General features: G+C 35.2%; 3 protein-coding genes across 3 annotated transcripts; 2 read left to right on the top strand and 1 right to left on the bottom strand.

Annotated features, from left to right (window-relative positions):
• LOC104743985 (vesicle-associated protein 2-2-like) lies at positions 1950-2480 on the bottom strand. Its single transcript, XM_010465016.2, has 3 exons — positions 2392-2480; positions 2236-2313; positions 1950-2144 (listed from the first exon to the last, which is right to left on the bottom strand). Exons 1-3 carry the CDS (start codon positions 2452-2454, stop codon positions 1950-1952), a joined length of 336 nt encoding a protein of 111 aa, XP_010463318.1. The 5' UTR covers positions 2455-2480.
• Positions 6500-7094, top strand: LOC109128802. Its single transcript, XM_019235817.1, has one exon. It carries the CDS (start codon positions 6614-6616, stop codon positions 6806-6808), a length of 195 nt encoding a protein of 64 aa, XP_019091362.1. The 5' UTR covers positions 6500-6613; the 3' UTR covers positions 6809-7094.
• On the top strand, positions 7876-10939 carry LOC104742475 (pollen-specific leucine-rich repeat extensin-like protein 2). Its single transcript, XM_010463485.2, has one exon. It carries the CDS (start codon positions 8054-8056, stop codon positions 10769-10771), a length of 2718 nt encoding a protein of 905 aa, XP_010461787.1. The 5' UTR covers positions 7876-8053; the 3' UTR covers positions 10772-10939.

The following is an 11745-nucleotide window of genomic DNA, read 5'->3' as shown; positions in this document are numbered from 1 at the left end:
GACTCAACAATGATGAACAACTCAACTACGAGCGATCTCTGTAACCAATTCAGGAAGAAGAAACGGTGGTGATGAACGACTCAACGACGATGAACAAATCAACGACGAGCAATCTCTGTAACCAATTTCGGGAAGAAGAAACGGTGGTGATGAACGACGATGAACAAATCAACGGCGAGCGATCTCTGTAACCAATTTCGGGAAGAAGAAATGGTGGTGATGAACGACTCAACAATAAGAAGAAAATCCGGAATGACGGCGGCGATGAACCAAATCGTGAAGAAGTACAAGCCAACCGTGAGTGACTCCATCGACTCAATGATAAGTAGCTGGATTTGGTTGAACAAGTAGAACGAGATAAAACTCATTCGTTTTGGTTACGTAGAGATTTATGATTTTTTTGTTCTGCATCTTATTCAGAATTGAATTTTTGGGTTTTAAGTAATACTAGTATATATAGGTATAACTAGTATGTTTTTGTAATGCTGATAAAACTAGATAAAACTAGTCGTATTTTATTTGTAATTAACCGTTTGTTACAGATACAAAAAAAATAAAACCACACGTGCAGCTGGAAAAAAAAAGTAAAAAAAAATCTGAATTGTACTGCCACATGTGCATTATGTGTGTTCACACTTAGTGTTCACATTTAGTGTTCACACATAGTTATACCAAGTATAATAGTTTTACCAAAATTGCAAATAGTTCTACTTTTGGAGGGTTTTCCATTTAATTAGTTTTACTCACTCTTAAAATTATATTTTTTAGTTTTATAGTTGATTAAAGTATATTAACATATAATTATGAGTTTTTTATGCATTCATATGTTTAAAACCTACAATTCTATAACTTTGTCATCCTAACTTGGTTATTATTTACAAATTGACATTAAAAGTATAAGGAAACACTTGTTTAGGTTCTTACATAACAACCCAAAATTCATATGTTTTAAAAACTTTCGTTCTTAGTAAACATTTAAACATTACTTTTGACGTTTACTAGTACACACATTATTATATTATCTTTAAAATCATTTTATGGATGTTCAATTCAGTTTTACCAGTTTTACCAGTTTTATTTTTGTTATAGTTGTTTTACTCTGTTATGACAGAGCAAATATACACATCAAGGAAAAGGAAAATCAAACATTACTAGATTTTAAAAATAAGTTTTACGATAGTTGTGACATAACAAAGAAAATAGTAGTACAAACCAAAAGATCAAACATGAATCAAACAGTGGTCTGAGGTGCAATTTCATCATCCTTAAGCTTTTTGTATATATTTGCTTTTAACATCAACAAAGTTATATTCGTCACATGTGTTTTAAATATTATACTATATATGTGACATTCACACTTAAAATGTATGCTGACGTTCTCTCCCACTGTGTCCTGCCAAAAAAATTCTAAAAAAACTTAATTAGTAATACTACTAGTTTTACTGGTTGTACTACATCAATCAGTATTACCAGTTTTACTAGTTATACTATATTTACTAATATTACCAGTTTTACCAATTTTACCTAGTCGCGATAACTGAAAATTGAATGGTTTGAGTTTCTAATCTCTACAATTCACAACGATTCAACAGTAAAAATCATTTCTTATCAACTAAATAGCTCAATCGACCCATAACCTATGGTAAAACACCCAATTTGCTAAACATCTCAAGCAAAATCTAAACTAAATTTCCAAAATTCAAAACCTAACCCTATTCATCAAGAATTTTATTTTTATGTTGAAGAACACACTTGTATTTTGAAGGAAAGCTTGATACAACTCGAAAAAGGTGAAAACGGTGGCAATGAAAAGTTCCGATAAAAATCGTCGGTGGTGGAGAGGTCCAACGAAGAATGACGGCGACTGAGGAAGAGAAGAGAACGGTACTGAATTTTTTCGGTAAATTCTTATTGGTGAGGTTCTTAGTTTTGAAAAAAACCCAAACAGACTAACTAATCTCTTTCCCTTCTTCGTCTATATGTTCGACTGCACACTTGATTGATATGATATAACGACAACCGAACCCAGCAGTCAAGTGCACACAATACCCAATAACAATGTTGATGAATGCCACAATGCATACATACAGCAGAGGGAACCCAATGTGCACTTCTTTCACTATCTTCTTCGTTCTCAGTTCTGCCTGCATCATATCATAATAAAAACTTTGTTATTGTGAAACTGTTTTGATTATAGGAGAAAGAAACAGCTATTTTCGACACTAGTATTCTCACCAGCTCATGTTGCAAACTTTGTCTATGTTTGGAGCTTATAGACCACTCCTCCATTAGTTTCAAAATGGTTGAATCAGCCTGCACCAGATTTTAACTCTTTAGCACAGTAACAGTGATAGCATAGAAGTTATGGATTTCTAAATCTGATGACCAGACCTGTTTTAAATTGGATTCAAGAGCATCTACTTTCAGCTTCATCTCTTCAATGTCTTTAACCATTGAACCCACAAAGATATTAGCGTCAATCTCAAGTACTTCACAAGAACAGCCAGATTTTGATGAGATTGTATGCCAGACAAAACAATACTCGTCGCCTGAAATATACAAATGCATCAGAGTGGGAAGCAGGACAATCTAAGCTGGTATTGTTCATGGAAACACATGTACAAGAAGGAACAGATAACTATCAATGTCTTGACACTGTCTTGCACTAAAATTCATGCAAGATGTTAAGTGTTAATTAGAAGACAAGGGACAGTGATTGTATATCAAAATCCTCTTAATAATAACAAGTCTCCTCTTAGCCACTCACAAACCTTGTTGCTGCTCATAAGAAGACTCTTTTCTAGTTCCAAGTAATCTTCGTACCGGCAGCCAAACCACTTAGAAAATTCACCTTGACGAATATGGTTCTTCACCACTTCATCTCTTCGAGTATTCATCACCAAGAGAGAATATCCTTCTTCTTCTACCTTAGTTAGTAGTTTTCTGGTTTTCTTCCAATCTATTTTTTTCATTGGCTTCCTTCTCCTTGTGAGATCTGACCACCATTATGTCTTGAAAATCATGCTAGCTAGCTAACAAGTGGAGAATGGTTCACCTCACAGTTAAACTAGCTTAGAACTGATCCTGAATAAACTCCTAGACACAAATTCCAATTTCTCATTATCGTTGAAACCTCCAAGTCTAAAGAATCTTTCAATTAGTCAGCCATAAGTATCTAGTCCTTTAAACGATGAGAGTTTAACAAGGCCTCTGATCATTTATAATCAAAGGCCTCTGATTTGGTGTATCCGCCGCAAAGCCGTGGATCCTACAACCACCAGTGTTCATGTTCAAGCTTCTGTTTCAGGTCTTTCAGCAAAATCCGATCGTTTTTTCCGGTAATGGCATAGATCGCCGTTTTTCTCTTTTTGTAACTGCTAGATCCTTGTAATTTATTCAAGGACGAGCCCATTAGTGGGAGGCCCATTAATATTATTAATAGAAAAGTTAACATTCCAAAAAAAAAAAAAAACAAACACAGTATAAAAAAAGACATGATCCATTGTAAAGTTAGTTTCTAGGACTTCTCTGGAATAAACAAGTGGATAAGGTTCACAAATAATGTAAAACAAGTGTCGGCATAGAATAATACGATTTTTGCTACGTACGTAATAATCGATCGTATCTATTCTCCAATCAGTAGTATTATTTTAGTCAATATTCACTGTATACATTAAACATCCATTTAACTGGTTCTTTAAACGTGTTACTAAATCAATGAATATTTTGAAACCATGATTCGCTGAACCGCCCACCTAATATACAAGTGCCGACAAAGTTATCTCCGATGTCGAATCACATTCTGGAATCTTATAATGTGGCTCTTGCTATCTATAGTGCAGTGGCTATCTTATTAAAACGAAACTAAATTATAATGCCACTAGAGTCCTAGACTAACAATATATATGGGCCATGGTACGCTAATTTTGGTGCTTTGTTGTAGACTTTAGTTAAGGGGTCTTTGTTTACAGCACATAAAACAATTAAGGATCCTTCGACGCATTAGTTAATGGATCACTGGATCATTATCGTTGCCTAATTTCGGTGGTTTCTTTAAGAATTTAATCCGAGAAGACTTTAATTGAGATCTTGTACTAGAAAAATAAGATTCTATTATGTTTTTATGAGTTAATGTGGATTCTTTAGTTGCGTGATGTCCCATACAAACTTAATACTGTATTAAATATTTTCTCCATTTTTAGGGTAATCGGATAAAAAATTATGAGAGAATTGGGGTTTTGTACATTTTGAAAATCGAATCAGCCGGGACTCATAGAAGAAGTGTTTTTGTATCAATTCCAATTTGGTTGATGTTTTACGGGTTCGTATGTGAATTTCTTTAAAGGTGTGTGCTACATATACATCCAAAAATATGGAACAGAGTAACAAAATTAAGTTTGACTATTCTAGAAAGAAAAAAAGATTAGTTATTGATCTTTATATGTCAGCACTTTATAAGAAATGAGGACCAAATCGATTACACTTTAGAAGTTTAGAACTAGATATGTCATGTGTCACTGTCGATGAAGAACATATTTTAAGCTAAGTAAATGTCACATAAACTGATCATATCTGCACAGATCAAAACTTTTTTTTTCTAAAAGGAAATAAATCAAAGGTTAAATCTTTGTCCCACAGCTGTCATCGTGTCCTTGTGGTGATAATATTTAGCCCTGATCCTACCCCATCTAACCCACAGGATCACAGCGATGCATGCCTGATCTCTTTCGTTCTCGTAATTTGATCATAATTAACATAAATATTCACGTGAGTTACACATGAACTGATGAAAGTAACTATATAACTACATTTTTCTCCTATGATAAGAAATGAATGGTTCTACGTTGGTAGAAAACAAAGGCATATAAAAAGAGGAACCCAAAATATAAACCGCACTACTCTTTAGTAGTTTCAGCCAAAATAAAATAAAAATCATTTTTTTTTCTGCTTTTTCATATGTGGATTGATCCTAGTCCTACTTTAAAATGTTAAATTTTTGTTCAGAAGAAAACATGAAGGCGGTTATTAATAAAAAGGGCAAATTTAAAAACATGCCGTGCCCGAAACATATTCAACGCTTTAGCTGATTTGATAGAATTAAAATAATCAAATGAGGATTTAGGTAATCTTTCTACTTTTATAAACGTATGATTACGATATTCCGATCCGATCGTCCCGTGAACAATAATAGTATTTTCAATATCAAGTAGGACTGAGATATATTTCCAAATCTATTGGGGAAAGCCTATAATATAGTACTGTAATACGAGGGATAGTAACAGTCACTATAATAAAAGCAAGTGGGGGTATATGGACTTAAATCCGAACATGCCTGATGAATTTTTTCTATTTTTTTTGTTAAGTTTTGGTATAAGTGTGTGTACCATGTTCGAATTAAGGTTTAAAACATTCTTTCTTGTTAAGTTTTGGTTTTAAAAATTCTTGTTTTGCGTTAGGTTCATACACTATTTTAAGTCTGGGTCTTCTTTCTTCGTAACCTCTTGTGAACCTAATTGGTTTGGTTTATGGAGAGTGTGTACCATGAACGTATAGATGCATCTTGTTTTTTTTCCATTTTATAGGTTTGTCTACCATGGTGCGCAAATTGCGCTGCGCAATGCATCAGCATGCTCCATGTATATGCAGATATAAATGATATTAAAATTTTAGTACAATTAATTTAAACGGATCACCCAACTGCATGTATCATTTGGATAAAGATGCATATGAAAACGAATATGACTCATATATCTTGGATGTGATTTGTAATACTTTTAGAGTAAAAAATTCAGTTGAAAATAATAATTATTAATTCCTCTACTTATTTACCAATCAAATTGAAAACTTAAAAAAATGATTTCAGCTAAAAAGGAAAAGGCAGTAAAACTTTCCCATAAAAGAAATAGAGTATAGATATTATTCTAATATTTACTTTTTCATTTTTTTTTGTTTCCTCTATTTTCCACCAATCACACATTTTTTTACTTAAATTAATTACGAAGTTATTAAGTTTTTTGTGAAAATATAATTTACTTAAATATATATGATATCTTATTTAAATTCAGAAATTCTAATTAGAAATCAATATCAGCTTGATATAATTTTCCATTAAATGTTTATTTCATTTGACTTATTTTCTTGTTTAAGGGATTGCTTTTGTTTTATTTCATTTCAACCTTAACTAGTTTGCTTGTATATTTACACAATACGGTATATTCTCTGTATGCGTATTCGATAAGGTTATACACATAAGTATAACACATATCTTCTTCTTTTTTTTTTTCTAAAGATTTTCATACACTTATCTAAAATAAACGCCCCCTGTGTATTATTGGCTCTTCATGTAAACCAAGAGCCAACGAAGCAAGCATCTTCCAAAGAAGAAGAAAAAAAACCTTGCTGATAATTGCTTGCAAGTTTCAAGCCACGTGGTATTTTAATTGGACCATTCAAATAAAATTAAAATATAGATATTTGCATTATATATATAAGTCTTGGTTTTTGCATGTAAAGAGACTTCACAACGACGAGCAAGGTCTCCGGATACGCGGAAAACAGTGAAAAGAAACCAAAACTCATATTTTTCAAGAAGAAATATTGTTCGTAGTCTACAATGGTGACTCTAAAAATGGAGATTTGCATCGAGTTGGTGAAATTGACCGTAGATTTCGTCGCAGCCATTGCAGAATCAATCAAAGTAGCTTTCCGCCACCACCGTCCTCCTCCGGTGATTCAATATTCTTCGGGGGTAAATAGTCGCCGGAGTAATTACACCGCCGTTCCCATTCCTCTTGTGGGGTTTCTGTAATTAATGTATTCTTTCTCTTATATATATACATGGTTCTTTTGTTTTTTGTTCATCTTGTTCTATTATTATTAGTACCGTACGTCATGCCTCGATCTATCACGTTGTGCTTAAGACAAAAGTTATGATTTGTATCGAAGATCAAGATGTGGTTTGTGTATAAGTCAAAAAAGATTCATAAGAGTTTACGTGCACACCCGTGAATATATAAAAAGCTTAGACGCTACCGATCGTGTATATATTTTCGTTTGTTTCAATGTTTCAAAAAAGATCAATAAGAGTTTGGTTATTCATAAGATCTATCAAAAAATATTACTGTTGTAATGCTCGATTTTTTACAGAAAATGTGTTCACACTACCAAGATCTGATAATGGAGAAGGCAGAATGTTATTATATTTGGGTCATAGTCGAACAACGATCGTGGCGATATATTTTAATTCAACTAGACAAACACAAAAATTATTGTCTTATCCATGTTTGAGATTTAAGATTAGGTTTTTGTTGTGTGGTCTCCACACCAAGTAAACGTGTCGGGTACATTGTTATCTATTTTTAGAATATATGTTTGTTATTATATTTCTTGGTTTTTGACGAATCATGGTTCATCTTTGATCCATCATCAATGCACAATTCTGCTCTCGGCCCCTACCGAAACAGCAATTGATATTTACGCGAACACAACGTTAAATTTGTGGTACTTGTGTACCACTTTTCAACAATAATGCTGATATATAACATGAAAATGTTCTTGAATTAAGTGATACCATACGTACCATGAAATAATATTTACTAACTTTGAATCACTAAAATTAGGAACGAAATGTAAGTTTGTGGCAGCACTAGGAAATGGTACTTAACAGTCTTCAATACGTTGATAGAATAAAATAAAAACAGTCTTGATCAGAGCTGTATTATAAACACTGTAGAAATCAGTCATCAAACCATTTCAAGTATGGTAAAAAGTAAAAACAAGAAAGTTGTTGACAACGTCAACGACCTGAATTAGTTATACCATTTTAATTTCCAAATTAGCAACATTGATTTCCTATTTTTATTATCTTGTAAAACAAAACTAATTTTACATCTTCTTAATATAGCTCCCGAGTCTCAAAACAACACACTTTCAAAATCTGTTTTTTCTTTTCCTTTCTCTTATAATACCTTTCGTTCATTCTTAGACTTTATTTTCTTCAAAACTCTTCTATTAAGCAATCTTGGGTCTTCCCCAAGGTTTCTCATAAAATAAAATGATTAGAACAAAACTCGAGAGGCCTTTAGGCTGCCTCTTGACCCTCCTTCTATTCTCCTATGTCGCCGTCGCCACTTTTCACGACGAACCTTCTTTCCCAGAAGATGCTGATCTCACAAACGACCTAGAACAAAAATGTTTTAGCATCAGTAAAGTCGATCCTAACCTCAGATTTGAAAATGATCGTCTGAAAAGAGCTTACATTGCTCTTCAAGCGTGGAAAAAAGCGATTTACTCTGACCCGTTTAAAACCACGTCTAATTGGGTTGGTTCTAATGTGTGTTCTTACAATGGAGTTTATTGTGCACCAGCTCTAGACGATCCTAGCCTCAATGTTGTCGCTGGAGTTGACCTTAACCATGCAGATATATCCGGACATTTACCACCAGAGCTTGGTCTTATGACCGACCTAGCTTTGTTTCATATTAATTCAAACCGGTTTTGTGGGATCATCCCCAAAAGTTTATCGAAACTCGCTTTGATGTACGAGTTCGATGTCAGCAACAACCGATTCGTCGGTAAGTTCCCTGACGTTTCACTTTTATGGCCGTCGTTGAAGTATCTTGATATCAGATACAATGAATTCGAAGGAAGTTTGCCGCCAGAGATCTTTGATAAAGATCTTGATGCTATTTTCATGAACAATAACCGGTTTGAGTCATTTATCCCCGATACAGTCGGAAAATCGAAAGCATCGGTTGTGACATTCGCAAACAACAAATTCATTGGATGTATACCGAAATCAATTGGTAACATGAAGAACCTTAATGAGATTGTCTTCACTAGAAACAATTTAACCGGTTGTTTTCCAAACGAGATTGGTTTGCTTAACAATGTGACCGTGTTTGACGCGAGCAAGAATGGTTTTGTTGGTAGTTTACCTTCAAGTTTGTCTGGTTTAGCTAGCATTGAGCAGTTGGATTTGTCGCATAATAAGCTGACCGGATTTGTTGTCGACAAGTTTTGCAAGTTGCCAAGTCTGGAGAGCTTCAAGTTTTCTTACAATTTTTTCAATGGAGAAGCTGAAAGCTGTGTTCCAGGGAGAAACAATGAGAAACAATTTGATGATAAAAACAATTGCTTGCAGAATAGACCGAGTCAAAAGTCCGCTAACCAATGTTTCCCTGTTGTTAGTCGTCCTGTGGATTGTAGCAAGGACAAGTGTTCTGGAGGTAGCAACGGTGGCTCTAGTCCATCACCAAATCCACCAAAGACGTCCGAGCCAAAGCCATCAAAACCAGAGCCGGTTATGCCAAAACCTAATGAATCACCTAAACCAGAACCACAAAACCCATCAAAATCCGAGACACCAAAAACACCAGAACAACCTACACCTAAACCTCAACCACCAAAGCATGAATCTCCTAAACCAGAAAACAAGCCTGAGCTACCAGAACAAGAGGAGTCTCCTAAACCAGAACAACCAAAGCCAGAGGAGTCTCCTAAACCAGAACAACCAAAGCCAGAGGAGTCACCTAAGCCTGAACAACCACAGAAACCTGAGCATCCTAAACCGGCTTCACCACCAAAGGAAGCACAAGCACCGACATCGGAATTAGATGATCCATACGACGCATCTCCAGTTAGAAAACGTCGTCCTCCGCCACCACCCAAGATAGAGGAAACACGTGTACCACCACCGCAACCACCAATGCCTTCCTCACCACCACCGCCACCGGTTTACTCACCACCTCCACCAGTTTACTCACCGCCGCCTCCAGTTTACTCACCACCCCCTCCGGTTTACTCGCCACCACCACCTCCGGTTTACTCGCCGCCGCCGCCTCCCGTTCATTCTCCTCCTCCACCCCCACCGGTCCACTCTCCCCCTCCACCAGTTGCTTCTCCTCCGCCGCCATCACCACCACCACCAGTTCACTCTCCTCCACCGCCACCAGTTTTCTCTCCACCACCGCCATCACCAATATACTCACCGCCGCCTCCAACCCACTCACCACCACCACCGCCAGTATATTCTCCGCCTCCACCAATGTTCTCACCACCACCAACACATATAACAACTCAACCACCAACCGAAGCTCCTACTCCTGTTCAAGCCCCAACCCCAATCACTGAATCATCCCCAGTGCCAACTCCTTCATCAGAATCATATCAAGCACCCATTCCCATTTTGTCACCAAGTCAAGCTCCAACACCGGTTCAAGCTCCAACACCGGTTCAAGCCCCAACCCCATCGTCTGAAACATCCCAAGCCCCAACTCCATCATCAGAATCAAACCAATCACCAAGTCATGCTCCAACACCGGTTCAAGGCCCAACCTCATCCTCTGAAACATCCCAAGTACCAACTCCATCATCAGAAGAATCAAACCAATCACCAAGTCAAGCTCCAACACCGGTTCAAGCCCCAACCGCATACTCTGAAACATCCCAAGTACCGACTCCATCATCAGAATCAAACCAATCACCAAGTCACGCTCTGACACCAATTCCTGAACCAGTACAAACCCCAACACCAATCTCTGAACCGGTCCATTCACCAACACCATCAAACGAACCGGTCTCATCACCAAAACAATCAGAAGAAGTTGAAGCGCCAGAACCATCACCCGCCACACCATCATCACCGTCAACTGACACAACTGTTCCACCACCGGAGAACAAGGACGATGGTGACGATGGTGATTTCGTCCTACCACCAAACATCGGATTCCAATATGCATCGCCACCACCACCGATGTTCCAAGGATACTAAAACCAGTGTGGTAGTGACAATGTTACCCATTTTTAACATTTCTGTCCATTTTTTCCAACTTAATTGTTTGTTACAAAAGAAAGAATTAATTCGCAAGGAAAACATCAAAAGTCAGTTACAAACGATCAATGTAATTTTTTTTTATTAGATGATATCTTAGAAGAAAACTTCTCTACGTCTTTTTTTGCCGTTTTATAATTTTTTTTTAAAATCAATATCTTATAAATTTTATATATTAACCGTGATGCAAAATATAATACAATATATATATATATATATATGTAAATACCAATATTCATACAAATGTTTAACTCTTTTTTGGGTCAAATTAAATAAATTGTGTAACTCATATAATACATTCTACTATAGCTAGATATACTCTAAATACAGATTTAATATTCTACAATTCTTTCATAAAATATTTAAAATAATCCATAAAATTATGATAATTTTTTAAAAAATAATTTAAAATAATTTTTATAATATATATTGAAATTAGGTTTACGAGATTCTTTGTTTATTAAACTGTTATCCAATTAATTATGTTTTAAATATATAGTATCAAAGAATCTATACTAATAAAAAGCAGGAGTTATAAGCTCCTAAGACCGTCCACATAGGATTTTAAACAACTAATGGAAATTTGACATATTACTTATTAATATTTTATACAATTTCCACAATTTTCTATATTAAGAATTATTTTAAACAACCTATCATGATTTGACATGTCATTCATTAACATTTTTTAAATTTACAGAATTTTTTAGAAAAAGGAAAATTTTAAATTTATGGAAATGAAAGAACTAAGCACAATATCCCACATCGGCTAGAATTTTTTTAGACAATGGTTCAGAACCAGTATGAATAAGATTAATATGCTTTCAACAATGAATGAGCAAGAAAGCTTGATTTATCAGGCGTCCAAGTTTAAAAGTTTTATTTGGTTTGATCTGGTTTTTTATTTGATCAAA

This window comes from Camelina sativa, chromosome 14 (genome assembly GCF_000633955.1).
Source record: "Camelina sativa cultivar DH55 chromosome 14, Cs, whole genome shotgun sequence".
Classification (NCBI taxonomy): Eukaryota; Viridiplantae; Streptophyta; class Magnoliopsida; order Brassicales; family Brassicaceae; genus Camelina; species Camelina sativa.
This window is presented reverse-complemented; position numbering and strand designations above follow the sequence as displayed.

Coding starts and splice junctions, on each gene's coding strand:
- LOC104743985 (XM_010465016.2), bottom strand. CDS start 2,454: ATGGTTAAAGACATTGAAGAGATGAAGCTGAAAGTAGATGCTCTTGAA. Junction 2,314..2,391: donor TTGAATCCAATTTAAAACAG/GTCTGGTCATCA, acceptor AATCTGGTGCAG/GCTGATTCAACCATTTTGAA. Junction 2,145..2,235: donor AAAGTTTGCAACATGAGCTG/GTGAGAATACTA, acceptor GATATGATGCAG/GCAGAACTGAGAACGAAGAA.
- LOC109128802 (XM_019235817.1), top strand. CDS start 6,614: ATGGTGACTCTAAAAATGGAGATTTGCATCGAGTTGGTGAAATTGACC.
- LOC104742475 (XM_010463485.2), top strand. CDS start 8,054: ATGATTAGAACAAAACTCGAGAGGCCTTTAGGCTGCCTCTTGACCCTC.